At 36.7% G+C, this 15,900-nt stretch overlaps 1 protein-coding gene across 1 annotated transcript in view; it reads left to right on the top strand.

Moving 5' to 3' along the window:
- TANC2 (tetratricopeptide repeat, ankyrin repeat and coiled-coil containing 2) overlaps positions 1-15,900 on the top strand; it is a 273,469-nt gene that overhangs the window by 137,267 nt on the left and 120,302 nt on the right. Inside the window, exons 5-6 of the mRNA XM_036268781.1 lie at positions 7,658-7,844; positions 12,618-12,881. Of these exons, the coding sequence (XP_036124674.1) occupies positions 7,658-7,844; positions 12,618-12,881 (451 nt within the window). The remainder of the gene's footprint in view (positions 1-7,657; positions 7,845-12,617; positions 12,882-15,900) is intronic.

The following is a 15,900-nucleotide window of genomic DNA, read 5'->3' as shown; positions in this document are numbered from 1 at the left end:
GTCGGCCTGCGGTCCGGAGAGACCAGGGTTCGGTTCCCGCTAAGGGCACGTACTTCGGTTGCAGTTTGTCCCCGGCCCTGGTTGGTCGTGCAGGTGGCAGCCACTCGATGTGTACCTTTCACGTCGATGTTTCTCTCTCTCTCTGCCTTCCTCACTCTCTCCCTCCCACTCTATCTGTACAAAAAATGGAAAAATATCCTCGGGTGAGGATATAAAAAAAACAAAACTACATGAACATATCAATAGATGCTGAAAAAGCCTTCGACAAAATCCAGTATCCATTTCTGATAAAAACACTCAGCAATGTGGGAATAGAGGAATCATATCTCGACATAATAAAGGCCATATGTGAAACACCTACAGCCAACATCATATTTAATGGGCAAAAACTAAAAGCGTTTCTCTTACAAACAGGAACAAGACAAGGATGCCCTCTTTCGCCGCTCTTATTTAACATAGTACTGGAAGTCTTAGCCACAGCAGTCAGACATGAGGAAAAAATAAAAGGGATCCAAATTGGAAAAGAGGAAGTGAAACTGGCATTATTCGCAGATGACATGATACTATACATAGAAAATTCTAAAGACTCCATCAGAAATCTACTAGACTTAATAAATGAATTTGGCAAAGTAGCAGGATACAAAATTAACATCAAGAAATCGATGGCATTCTTATACAACAATGATGAACTCACATAAAGAGAAACTAAAAAAAACACTTCCATTTACCAATGTGGCAAAAAAAAATTAAGATACCTAGGAATAAACTTAACCAAAGAAGTAAAGGACCTATTTGCAGAAAACTACAGGACATTGGAAAAAAAAAAAAAAAATAGAGGAAGATATAAAAAAGTGGAATCATATATCTTGTTCATGGATTGGAAAAATTAACATCATTAAAATGTTCATATTACCCAAAGTAATCTATAGATTCAGTGCAATCCCCATAAAAATACCAATGACATATTTCACAGAACTAGAACAAATACTTCAAAAGTTTCTGTGGAACCAAAAAAGACCCTGAATAGCCACAGCAATCTTGAAAAATAAGGACAAAGTAGGTGGGATCACAGTACCGGATATCAGGTTATACTACAAAGCTACTGTAATAAAAACAGCCTGGTACTGGCACAAGAATAGGCTATAGACCAGTGGAACAGAACAGAGAACCCAGAAATGGACCCAAGACATTATGCTCAATTAACATTTGACAAAGGTGGCAAGCGCACACAGTGGAGTAAAGACAGCCTCTTTAATAAATGATATTGGGAAAATTGGACAGCTACATGCAAAAAAAATGAAACTAGACCATCAACTTACACCATACATAAGAATAAATTCAAAGTGGACAAAAGACTTAAATGTGACCTGTGAATCCATAAAAATCCATGAAGAATATGTAGGCAACAAAATTTTGGACATCATACGCAGCAGAATTTTCACTGGTACATCACCGAAGGCAACAGAAACAAAGGAAAAAGTGAATACACGGGACTACATCAAACTAAAAAGCTTCTGCACAATAAAAGAAACAACCACCAAAATGGAAAGGCAACCCACTGTATGGGAGAGCATCATTGCCAATGATATATCAGATAAGGGGTTAATTTCCAAAATATATAGAGTGCTCATACAGCTCAACAAAAGAAAGACAAAGAACCCAATTAAAAAATAGGCAGAGGAGCTGAATAGACACCTCTCCAAATAGGACATACAAATGGCCAAGAGACATATGATGAAATGCTAACATCACTAATCATCAGAGAGATGCAAATTAAAACAACAATGAGGTATCACCTCACACCTGTCAGAATGGCCGCCATCAACAAATCATCAAACAACAAGTGTTGGCGAGGGTGTGGAGAAAAGGGGATTCTAGTACACTGCTGGTGGGAATGCAGACTGGTGCAGTCACTATGGAAAACAATATGGTGTTATCTCAAGAAATTAAAAATTGAATTGCCATATGATCCAGTGATCCCACTTCTAGGAATATACCATAAAAAGCCTGAAACACCAATCAGAAAGAATATATGTACCCTCATGTTCATAGCAGCACTATTTACAATAGCTAAGATCTGGAAACAGCCCAAGTGTACATCAGTAGACGGATGGATAAAAAAGCAGTGGTACATATACACAATGGAGTACTATGCAGCTGTAAGAAGGAATGATCTCTTATCCATTTAGATGATATGGAGGAACCTGGAAAGTATTATCCTAAGCGAAACAAACCAAGCAGAGAAAGACAAATATCACATGATCTCACTTATTTGTGGAACGTAATGAACATAACAGTCTGAGGAATTAGGTAGACCCCGAGACGTGGAAGTAGGGTACAGACTGACAACCCTCAGAAGAGGGAGTGGTGGAGGGGAGGGAAGAGATAAACCACAGAACTTACATGCATGTACGCATAACCAATGGACACAGACAACAAAGCCAGGTATGGGTTGGGGGGATGGGGAAGAGAGTGTCAATGGGCAGAAAAAGGAGAAACATCTGTAACAAAAATAAAATAAAAAAATTTTAAAATCAATTAAAAAACCTTTTTTTAAAAAAAGAATGGAACTAGACCACCTTCTTACACCATACACAAGAATAATTTTAGACTTGAAACCATAAAAATCATAGAAGAAAATATACCAATAAAATCTCAGACATTTGTGCTTGCTTTGGCATCATATACATTAAAATTGGAATAATGCAGAAAAATTAGCATGGTTCCTGCACACACATACACACACACACACAATCTCAGATATTTCTCACACCAATACTTTTTCTGATATATTGCCTCTGGCAAGGGAAGCAAAAGATAAAATAAACAAATGGGACTACATTGAAATAAAAAGGTTTTGTACAGCAAAGGAAATCATCAACAAATTGAAAAAACAACCCACTGAATGGGAGAACATATTCACCAATGATACATGTGATAAGGGATTAATATCCAAAATTTATGAAGAACTTAAAACTCAATACCAAAATAAACACAAACAATCCAATTTAAAAATGGGCAAAGGACCTCAATAGACACTTCTCCAAAGAGGACATACAGATGGCCAATAGACATGAAAAGAATCTTATGGCCACTAATCATCAGAGAAATGCAAATTAAAACCACAATGAGATATCACCTTACACCTGACAGAATGGCTGTCATCAATAAATCAACAAACAAGAAGTGCTGGTTGTCATCAGTAAATCAACAAACAAGAAGTGCTGGTGTGGATGTGGAGAAAAGGGAACCCTTGTGTACTGTTGGTGGGAGTGCAAATTGGTGCAGCCACTATGGAAAGCATTATGGAGTTACCTCAAAAAATTAAAAATGGATTTGCCTTATGACCTAGCAATTCCACTTCTGGGAATATATTCTAAGAAACCCAAAACGCTAATTCAAAAGAATATATGCACCCCAAGGTTTATTGCAGCATTGTTTACAATAGCCAATGTTTGTAAGCAGCCCAAGTGTCCATCAGTAGATGAATGGATAAAAAAGCTGTGGTACATTTACACAATGGAATACTACTAGGCCATAAAAAAGAAGGAAATTTGCCCTGGCCAGTTTGGCTCAGCGGTTAGAGCATCGGCCTGCGGTCCGGAGAGACCCGGGTTCGGTTCCCGCTAAGGGCACGTACTTCGGTTGCAGTTTGTCCCCGGCCCTGGTTGGTTGTGCGGGTGACAGCCACTCGATGTGTCCCTTCACATCGATGTTTCTCTCTCTCTCTCTCCCTTCCTCTCTCTCCCTCCCACTCTATCTGTACAAAAAATGGAAAAATGTCCTCGGGTGAGGATAAAAAAAAAAAGAAAAACAAGGAAATTTTACCCTTTGTAACATCGTGGATGGACCTGTAGAGCATTATGCTAAGTAAAATAAGCCAGTCAGAGAAAGACAAGTACCATATGATTTCACTCATATGTGGAATCTAATGAATAATATAAACAAACAAAATAGAAACAGACTCATAGATATAGAGAACAGACTGACACCTGTCAGAGGGGAGAGGTGTTGGGGGGGGCTTGGTGAAAAAGGTGAAGAGACTAAGCAAATAAATAAACAAAACTCATAGACATAGGCAATAGTATGGTGGTTACCAGAGGGAAAGGGGGGTGGGGGAAGTAGAAGAGGGTAAAGGGGGAATAAATGGTGATGAAAGGAGATTTGACTTAGGGTAGTGAACACACAATACAATATACAGATGATGTATTATAGAATTGTACCCCTGAAACCTATATAATTTTATTAACCAATGTTGGCTCAATGAATTCAATAAAAAAGGGGCAAAAAAGATTGTTTTGTTTAGGAAGACTGTAGAGTAATAGTATCATCAGAATAGAACTAATAAAGACAACATCCAGTACAGGCAAGTCAGCATATATCATTTTTCTGCAAAAGACTGAGTGTTGAAAGTGATAAATTGACTTTCTGAGTTGTTAGGATGTGCCTTATGAATTCCATCATTAGGTCCTTAACCTTGTGCATTTGTAGAACCTTTAAGGGATCCAGATTGGAAGTTTTGGATCCTGCTGGAGAACACTAAGGGTAGTGGGAAAACCACGGAAAGGTTTTGGAAGTGGAGTAGCTTAATTATATGTCCATTTTAGCCTACAGCATGGAAAGTAGATAATGTCTTTCAGTGCCTAGAAGAGATTTCTATAAATCATTAACTAGCCTCCTAAAATAAATAAAAAGCCTGTCTTTTAATTTATAAGCCATGAATAATTTCTGCTTTCTAAATGGCTTGATTTTTAAGTTTTGCTTTTAAAGTTTCTAAAGATACATTCTGTGATATTTGCTTCATTTTGCAGAAAATAACTTATAGTAAAAATAATGTGTTGTTTGTGTTTAACCTCCCAGTTGGCTATATTATGCAAATGATACAGTTTCCTTTCTCAAAGAACAGACTGTGAATCTTATTTAAAAATGGAAATGAGTTGCTGTAGAAGTAATAGTTTCATACCAAATGAAACATTTTAAAATGTGGGGTGACTACCCTGGCTGGTTTGATTCAGCAGTTAGAGCGTCAGCCTGCAGACTAATGAGTCGTGGGTTCAATTCCAGCCATGGGCATGTACCTCGGTTGCGCTTCGGTCCCCAGCCCTGGTTGGGGTCATGCGGGAGGTAACCAGTCAATGTGTCCTTCTCACATCCATGTTTCTCTCTCACTCCCTCCCACTCTATCTGAAGATAAATAGAAAAATATCCCCAGGTGAGGATTTAAAAAAATAAAATAAAATGTGAGATGACTATAGATATTACAAATGTAAAAGACCCTGGTATATATACAGTTCATTTCATCTATGCACATGTTTCCTTTTTTTTTAATCCTCACCTGAGGATATTTTTCCATTGATTTTTTTTTTTTTTTTTTTTTTTTTTTAAGATAGAGTGGCAGGAAGGGAGACAGAGAGAATCATTGATGTGAGAGAGACACATCGATTGGTTGCCTCCCGCAAGACCACAACCAGGGCCAGGGATCGAACACACAACTGAGGTATGTGCCCTTGGCTGGGAATTGAACCTGCAACTCTCTGATCTGAGAGCTGACGCTCTAACTGCTGAGCAAAACTGTCCAGGTCTACGCACATATTTCTTAAAACTGAGAATGAGGAGGCTAGAAATTGCCATGCCATATTCTAAGTAGGAAGGATTCTAATTCAGTAAGGCTAGGTTGGGGCTCTATATCTTGTCAATTTTTTAGGGGACCTTGTTTGTTTTTGTCATTCCACAAGTGATTCTATAACATGTCCAGTTAAAAATCATTACTCTGATAGATCAATATTATTTTGTAAAGATAAAGGGGATTATAAAGAAATTGAAACTCTTTTCCACTCTGGAGAAAAATTATATAGTAGCAAAGAAATGGCATAGATTTGACAGCTCATGTTTTAAGAAAAATCAGTTCCTGATATTATTGATACGATTGAAAAGATTTACTTGGTTGCTGGATTCTGAGAATGTCACTTGTGCTTGCTTGAGCTGAATGTATCTTTTATAACCTGGTTATAGCATTTAAATTAAAATTAAAACCTGGATTCAACACAGATGATTGTTGAATCAAGGGATTGCATCTAGAAATCATTTTAGGATGAGTCAGAGAGCCTTAATATTCTCATGTCTAGTAATCAACACATTTTCTAATCAAATATTAAATGTAAATCTTCAATTTTAGCAGAGAATATGAAGAAAGACTCTTTATTTAAAGAAGTTGAAAGGTATCTTTTAAATTTAAGAATTAAAGTTGTCAAATTTATCATCAATTCTTCATGTAATTTTGTTACTTATCACACACCATTTCGAAAAGGATAGAATTTCTTTAGTGTTTGAAAAACATATACTTTTATTCTGTGTCAGTAATTTATTTGAATGGAAAGCTGAGGAAAGTGAATTGTCATTAAATTTAATTTTAATAAACCAGAATATAGTACCACCAATCCTTTTGGTGATTATTTATTCTTTCCCATCAAAAACTAAAAAAGAGCCCTGGCCGGTTTGACTCAGCGGTTAGAGTGTCGGCCTACGGTCCAGAGAGACCCAGGTTCGGTTCCCACTAAGGGCGCGTACCCCGGTTGCAGTTTGTCCCCGGCCCTGGTTGGGTTGTGTGGGTGGCAACCACTCAATGTGTCCCTTTCACAATGATGTTTCTCCCTCCCTCCCCCTCCCCCCCATCTGAACAAAAATGGAAAGATATCCTCTGGTGAGGAAAAAAAAAAAAAAAAAAAAAGACCCTGGCCGATTTGGCTCAGCATTAGAGCATCAGCCCACGGACCAATGAGTCACGGGTTCAATTCCAGCCAAGGGCATGTAGCTCGGTTGCGGTTCATTCCCAGCCCTGGTTGGGGTCGTGAGGGAGGCAGCCAGTCAATGTGTCCCTCTCATGTCATTGTTTCTCTTTCCTTCTCTCCCCTTCCCACTCTGTCTGAAGATAAATATAAAAATATCCTCAGGTGAGGATAAAAAAAAAAAAAAACTTAAAAAGGAGGTAACTTTAGGTGTAAAAATAACTCAGGGTACAAAGCAATCTTAGTCTGTAATCAGTTTCTACAGAGAAATTTAGTTTTTTATTAAATTGATATTGTTTGATCTATTTTATTAGACTAACTTTTAGAATACAGCATTTTCCCTGCATTCATTTATTATCTCTGGGCAGCCATCTGTGTATCAAAAGAAACACTATTTCCATTAAGAACCTTATTTTTATTTTTCCTCAGCTGGAGATATTGTTTTTCCTATCCAAAGAAAATTGTTAACAAGACAGAGTTCCAAAGCCTTCAGAAGTTTTATTGATTGGAAATAGCAAGATCAACTAGTACTTAAAAATTTTCCCCATTAATTCATGGCAATAATAAAGAAGACTTGTCACTGGAAATTTCCTAGGCAGAAAAACTGGCCACAGTCGCTGTACAAATACAGTGACCAAGAACTACAGCAATGGGGCTGTCACTAGTCCAACCTCAGTTTAAGTTTAAGTTTTACCTTAATTGTAGAGCACAGAATCTCTTATTCTGGAAAGCAAAAACAAATATAACCCAGTAAATGTAAAAGCTGCATTCTAGATTTTTTTATTTTTCTCATCAAAGATTATGTTTTACCGTAAGATATATTTTAACAGCTGATCAGTTTATCTTATTTATTTTTCATTCCAATTTTTCAGACCTCAGCAATCACCCAGCGGATAAGCCCCTGTTCCACCTTGACTAGCAGCACTGCCTCTCCACCAGCCAGTAGCCCCTGCTCCACCCTCCCTCCAGTCAGTACAAATGCAACAGCCAAGGACTGCAGCTATGGGGCTGTCACTAGTCCAACCTCCACCCTCGAAAGCAGAGATAGTGGCATCATTGGTGAGTTGGAATTTATGTTAATCATTTTATGTCCTTTTTAAAATAATTACACAAGCTTACAGTTTTCAAAAAATATGCTTTTGAATTGTTGAAATATATATATAAAATCTGTTTCTTTTTAATGATGCTGGAAGGAGAAATGAAGGTAACAAAATGAACGCTGTCTCTCCCTACTTAATCACTCCTTTAAAGGTATTAACTGATAAATGAAGTGGTGGATAAAAAATTTTTTTCTACTTGTAAATTCACATCTATCTACCAACAGAAGTGGTTCAGAAAAAGTTCTTTTCTCACTGGGCTAGTAGCATTCATGGAGGTTCTCAGTTCTTACACTTACTGACTTGTTAAGGGGCGTCAGCCAAACAGAACCAAATGGAGATGAGTAAAGTTCTGGGAAATGAAGAATCTTTTTCTAATGAAAAGGAGCAAAGAGTTTTCTGGGCTTCATTTTTAAAAACAAGTGAACTATGTAATAACAGGTTTGGTCTATGCAAATAGCACAACAGTTGGGCAGATGACATCAGTGCTCTTCTTCCTTTGGGAAAACTGGATGTCTTCCTTGTCTTTGCTTTTAAATGCCATGACCATAAAGCCCCTCTTATAAAATTTAATAAAATAGGATCCATAGACCACTGAATAATTCTGTCTTTGTGCCTTAAATTAATTCAATTTCTCAAACCTTTTCACCATCGATAAAGACTTTTATAATTTTTGTTGATAGATCTTATGTTTTTGAAAAAAGTTTATAACATCACTGTATTCATTTTTCAATAATTTATTTCTCAGTTTTAATTTATCAAACAAATATATCTCTGCCAAAGCTTCTGTTCAAAATAAATAAACTAGGGCTGTCACCCTTGACATAATTCCAGCTGAGCTTACAGGAGCTTGATATTTTAGTTAACTAGTCACCAATAAGTATATTATTATTTATAAAATATTTGAAATATTGAAAATAGTGAAACCCATTACTACTGTTATTATTGAAAGTGGAGTACTCACCAGTGGAAGTGGGGTATCCCCTTTCCCACTGGGTGCTCCAGTGGGGTTGGGTCCTTATGATACCTTGAGAAAAATAATTTCTGAAACTTCCACAGAGGATGAGTAACTTTTATTTGTGTGGAATTATATTCCTCAGTTTCTAAAGTCCCATTTTCCTTAATCCAGTTCTGGAAGAGGTGCAGCTGGGAATTACAGCTAGAAGCACAACCAGTGTCCAAAGTTTCCTTTCCATGGTGGAGCTGGGTCTGGTTTAGCATTAAGCTAGTTGCAGTCCATTAGTCCATTGTGTGTGGAGTCCACATGACTGTGGGCCATGTTGGCGAATGCAGTGGAGCGTGAGAGCCCTGCAAGCCAGAAATGCTAACCAAGAGCAAGAGATGTAGGAGATTATATATCTCAGATCTTCCTGTGCTTGCGGTGGCCATGCCTACTCTGGCCAATGACCAGTTCCCAGGTGTGACTGACAGACAAGTACCTTCCCTATGTCACCCACACTTTACTTGGCATGCATCTAAATGGCAGTTTCCTGGCAAACCTCTACAAATGCCATGCCTATAAAATTTGGCCTTTCATTTGCTCCTTCCCTGTTAATTAATAATCAGGTTATTTACAATGGTATCACTATCTTCTCAGAGCTGTAAAGAAGTAGTGTTCCCATATTTGGAGTCTGCTGAATGTGCTCATGGTTTATATGCTGAAAAGGGATATTTTTCTGAGATATATACCAGGTTTAGACCACAAAGATATAAGTAAATCTTTGCCAACTCTGATTTGGGACCTAATAATAAAAACTACTGTTGAGACAGAACACAAAAAACATGAAAGGCAAAGTGTTAAACAACAGATGTTTTAACATGTAGACAAGTCCTCCAGGAAACGGGAGTTTTCATTTAGTTTCTATTCACACTTTCAGTATACTGACCCTAACACCTGCGTGAACTCCACTCTAGCTAAGAATTACAAAGCCAGCTGAATCACCACAATTTTATACCAAATTAAATTATATTTCAGTCAAATTTTGCTGAAAAAAACATGTTTATATTTTAGTGTAATAAGACAGTTTTTAGAAATTAGTATAAGAAGCATACATGTGTTTAAGAAGAATACACATAGATATATACACACATAATATATATATGTAAATACTCATTTTATCACTGAACACATTTAAAAATTATAATTATAAAATATGCTGTGGAATCTATAAAAATATCATTGGGGATGGTGTGGCATTGTGTTTGGTGACGAAAAGGTTAGGAACCATTGGACTATTTATGACTGAGAGACTGAATATATTAAATGAATTTTTAATTAAAGTGAGTAGTTTTTATCACATAACGAAATAATATAACTTAATATGACACAAACATTTCAGTTAGCTTTAAAAATATCTAGCCCATGGTTCCCAATATTTTTACCAACAAGACTGCCTTAGTACAGATTCCTTAGAAAATAGGTCCTGAGATAAAAGATTACGTGCTAACACTTTATTAAGGAAGTACAAACCAGGGAAACAAGAGTGAATGAAAGGGCGAGTAAGGCAGTAAAGGAGGGAGAGTAAAACAAGGAAAGGAGTTACAGAGCTGGGAGAGGTAATTATGTGGTTCTGCTGAAAGTCTTCAGAGAGACCAGATGTTTCTGAACTGTGGAAGGGGAAATTAGAACGGGATCTTTCTGCTAATTCCCTTCTCACATTGGTGTGTTAGCTTTAATAGGCTATTATTTTCCCCACTCTCCTTATTGCTTGAATCCAATAGCTCTACTTCATCTCATGTCTCGGTGGCAGTAAGGAAATCCAGGGACAGAAGAGAGAGGCTATATACAGCACAGCACTAGTTGACTTGTACCCATAAGCAACCCAAAGGATTAGGAGCAGCCAGCAGAGATGCTGATAACAGGGACCCAGCTTCAGCCCATAAGAATGATTCACGTCATTGCTAGGACCACTGTAGCCAGACAGACAACAGGCAGGTAACTATATCTAGGATGGCAAATTCATTACAATTCAACCCTGCACCACATAAATCTAATAGTGCCCTGTTTTAGCATCCGGTGTCATTCAGGAACGTGATGCTATGATACTCTCATTTCTTTTCTGTTGCTGTGGAACTGAGCTCCCTAATAACAGTGAAGATACAAGACCAATCAGCAATACTTAATTCGCAGATGCAAGGAAGACGGATTATCATATGGAGCTGCAAGGCTGGAAGGCAATCAGGGTGTCTTCCTTTGTAATTCATCTTCTTCCCTTGATACTACAAAATCCAGAACTCCATATAAATTTTCAAAGAGAAAACTTCTGTAAAAAGAATCATGAAAATTACCTCATGAATTTAGATCTCTTCCTTTAATAATAGGTATATTTAAAATGTAAGAAGAGGTTATGAACTAACATATAAAAACTCTCCTGGGATGACATTTTATTCTTGTTTTATAATTATTACTAAGATTTTTATAACCTAGGTTTTAATGTATTTGAATCCTTCCATTTCTAGGGTTGATGGAAATTTTTCTGTTTATCATCCCTGTTTATAATTAGTGGTAAGACTCAATAAAGTTCTAGAAGCCTTTTCAGTTTTTGTTTGATTTCACTGAGGGACTATATAGGACATTTAAGTGTACAAACAAGAAGGCCCACCCTGGCCAGTTTGGCTCAGCGGTTGGAGCGTCGGCCTGCGGTCCAGAGAGACCCGGGTTCGGTTTCCGCTAAGGACACGTACCTCGGTTGCAGTTTGTCCCCGGCCCTGGTTGGTTGTGCAGGTGGCAGCCACTCGATGTGTCCCTTTCACGTCGATGTTTCTCTCTCTCTCTCCCTCCCACTCTGTCTGAACAAAAAATGAAAGAGGTGTCCTCGGGTGAGGATAAAAAAAAAAGAAAAAAAAAAGGCCCTGTATCCTGTATTCCTTATTTGGACAGATTCTTTCTCTTCTATAGCTTCTACTTAGGGACAATGTCTTTTTTCTAATTTTTTGTTATATATAGAAGGTCAGAAAATAGATTTAAATGAGGGAAAATATAAGATAAAAAGTATAAAATATAAAGATCTTTTTGAGACCTCTGGAGCCCTCCAGGAGTTCATGAAAATTATGTAAATTGCCTTTTGATGAAATTCTGAAACTTTTAGCATTGATAGCCCTTCATTGTTGGTTCTTTAGCACTGATGTATGAATGTGTTTGGTTTATTTAGAGTTGTTAAGATAAAAATAAAAGAGATGAGAGAAAACTTGTGAGCGATACTTATATTTTAGTTTCAATTATTTAAATTTCATGGTAGAAATGAAAAGATCATCAGTAATTTTTTTTAAATGATGTTACTAGCCATGGCCGGTGCTGTTCAGTGGGTAGAGCGTCAACCTACCTACTGAAGAGTCACGGATTCAATTCCCAGTCAAGGGCACATACCTGGGTTGCATGTTTGATCCCTGGCCTCCGTCAGGGCACCTGCAGGATCAGTGTGTCTTTCTCACATCGATGTTTCTCTCTCTCTCCCCCTCCTTCCCTCTTTCCCTCCAGTTCTCTCTCTCTCTCCCCCTCCTTCCCTCTTTCCCTCCAGTTCTCTCTCTCTCTCTCCCTCCCTCCCTCTTCCCACCTCTTCCTTTCACTGTCTCTAAAAATTAATGGAAAAAAATATCCTTGGGTAAGGATTAACAAAAAAATTAAAATAAAATAATGTTACTAATATTCTCATTATCTAGTCTTGCATTTGGATAGCAGTAAACAATCTCCAGGGTTGTTGTTGTTTTTTAATTCGTTTTACTCTTTTTTTTCTAGCTACGTTGACAAGCTATTCTGAAAATGTAGAACGCACAAAATATGTTGGGGAAAGCAGTAAAGAATTAGGATCTGGAGGAAACCTAAAACCTTGGCAGTCTCAAAAATCCAGCATGGATTCCTGTTTATACCGAGTAGATGAAAACATGACAGCTTCCACCTATAGTCTGAATAAGATCCCAGAGAGGAATTTGGAAACAGTTTTATCACAATCAGTACAGTCTATTCCTCTGTATCTTATGCCACGACCAAATTCAGTAGCAGGTAAGGTCTTCTAAAAAAGTTCCATTCTACTGGTGTATATATTGAAATAAAAACAAATTCTCCTTTAATAGTATTTAAATGTTCTATTTATCTTCTTTGACTTAGCTGCTCTCTTATGTTTGGATAATAATACATGTGTATATCTTTGTGAATGTGAGGGAAGGCTTGTGTTCCTCAAGTGATTGATTGTTTAGTTCTCCCAAAATACATAAAAACACACATAAAGTCAGAAACAGAACCTATAAAGTGTATTGTTGAACTTCTAAAAATCTTTTTTCTCCCATCAAAAGTCTTTGAAAGGACTTCAATTTGAGGTTTTAACATTTTAAGAAAACACATTATTAAATTTTAGTATATTTCAGTAGAAATTATACTATCAGAAACCATCCTCCATAGTTTGAGGGAGTGGCAGGCAGCCAAGAATTCTACTTCCCCATTCAAAGAGCTCACTATTTTCACAATATCCTGGCTATCTTATCATAAAAGAATCACCAGGTGTCTACATTGCTAAAGAATAACTCATAAGCACCACTAGCAGCCTTGGTCACAAAGGAATGGCTCAGAGGTTTAAGTGGCTGGAATATGGAGCCATTATTCTTAAGCAGCTATTTGAAATTGAAGTCTAAGGATATTTCTTCTGCACCCAAGTTACTATTTAGTAATTCAGACCAGGAACTTTTACAGAGTAATTGGGAATTTTGGCATTTTAAAAATGTATCATCATTTGGACTTTGTTCATACTACAAAATCAAAGTTAAGTCTGTCTTTTTACTTGCCTGATGAATGCCTGGATAGGTTTATTTCACTGACGCAAAATAATAAATTACTCATTGTAGTCAAATGCTCTTAGTTCCCAGATGTGGTTATTTATGTTATGCAGGTGATAGTGCAGTGCTTCCTGCCTTTCCCAGTTCCCTTTTGTATATTTCCTAAACCATTACTCTCTGCTCCATCCTCTGGGAGACCATCAGCATCTATCATCAAATGTGATTATGTGGAGAATGGCTCATCTAGAAAAAGAGTAACTCAGATTTCATTATTACTTTTTCAAGATTATTTACTTTTATATAATGACAGAATATTTTCTCTCTTAGGTCTTTTTAAAATATGTTGATCCTTAACCATAACATCATATTAGAATCCTAGAATTCTATAACTTATGAGAAAGACATTGTGAGGTGAAAAACCCCATAGTATTTATACAAATAAAAATGTGTGTTATTATAAAGATGTACACAAGTAATTAGAACAAACTATTTGTAATGGCCAAAATTTGTGACCATCCCAAATGCCCATCAACAGGTGAATGGATAAACAAATTATAGTATGTCCTTGCAATGAATACTATCCAGCAACAGAAAGAGAGGAACTATTGATACTGCAACAACACATATGAATGTCAAGGTAGTTATGCTTAGTGAAAGAAGCCAGACTTTTAAAAAAGAATATATACTATATGATTCCACTTATATAAGATTCTAGCAAATGCAAATATTCTATATGCAAGCATCACTGTGCCTTCTTTATATTACTCTGTGGGAATTGGTATTCAAATAACTGGCACAAATGTTGATCTTCTGGCTACTGCTATTCCTCTGAGTAATAAACTATCTTTTATGTCTGATGTAGATGTCCCATGTCTTTCAGTATTCAGGCTTGTTATCTTAGATATAGGATAAAATATCAGATCCTTCTGTTTTTGACAGTGAGCAACCACTATACCCATACCCACAAAATTAAAAGGAATGGCAATGCCAGTGAGGATGTAATGCAACTGAAATTGTAATACATTGCTGATGGGAGTATATTAATTAATATATTGGTACTACCACTTTATAAAGCTGCTTGGCAAGATCTACTAAAGGGCATATAAAGTTATTTATTCATGTTACCTGAAACCCAGCAATTTTACTCCTACATAGAATGCCCATAAAAAATAACTCTATATTCACCAAAAGACAAATAATAAGGATGTTCGTATCAGTTTTATTCATAATTCCCAAAAGCTGAAAACCCACTGTTTATCAACAGTAATCTGGATAAATAAATTGTATACAGCGATGAAAAAGACTGTAATACTGCTACAGACAACATTATGGAGTGTACATACTGTATGAAGTATGTATATTTCTGTAAAGTTCAGAAAAACAGCCCTGGCCTGTTTGGCTCGGTGGTTAGAATGTCGGCCCATGGACCGAGTCTCCAGTTCGATTCCGGTCAAGGGCACATACCTCGGTTGTGGTTCATCCCCGACCCTGGTTGGGGTCGTGCGGGAGGCAGGCAATCGATGTGTCTCTCTCTCTTCCCCCACCCCCTCTATCTGAAGATAAAAGGAAAAATATTCTTGGGTGAGGATGGAAAACAAAGAAGTTCAGAAGAACAGACAAAACTATGGCACTTCTATGGGGATAGAACTAAAGTAGTGGTTACCTTTAGGTGGGAATATCAATTAAGGGAGCCTTCTATATTTTGATCTGAATGGCAGTTGCATGGATGTGTGTATAAAAAAGTTTATTAAGCCATATACATAAGATTTATATACTTTATGTATGTAAATCACACCTTAATTTAAAAAATATATATATATAAAGTATATTTAGGTTCCTGTCTTTCTAGAAGGATTTTTCCTTGTGTTTGGTTTATAAATAGCAGTCTTAGGCATCCTAATTAGATCTTTAAAGAATTACCTGCTTTTAGTGTTGATTAAAAATTACCTAATAACATCAACAAATCAATAATTTACTTATTCATTTGTTGAAGTTATTAGGTACTCAAACGGGCCAGAAATTATTCTAATTTTTACATTACTTCAGTGGTAGCAGCACTCTCTGTGAAATTGCTTATTCCTTTTAAAAATCAAGTATATTTAGCCATATTTTCCATATCATAAAATTCACTCATTTTGAGTAATTCACCCAATTCAGTAATTTTTAGTATGTTTACCAAGTTATACAACATTCATCATGAATCAGTTTTAGAACATTTTTATTACCCCAATAATATTTGTCCTATCTATTTA

The sequence above is a fragment of the Molossus molossus genome, unplaced genomic scaffold, assembly GCF_014108415.1.
Source record: "Molossus molossus isolate mMolMol1 unplaced genomic scaffold, mMolMol1.p scaffold_m16_p_19, whole genome shotgun sequence".
Lineage (NCBI taxonomy): Eukaryota > Metazoa > Chordata > Mammalia > Chiroptera > Molossidae > Molossus > Molossus molossus.
The sequence above is the reverse complement of the archived record's forward strand: the minus strand, read 5'-3'. Positions and strand labels throughout refer to the sequence as shown.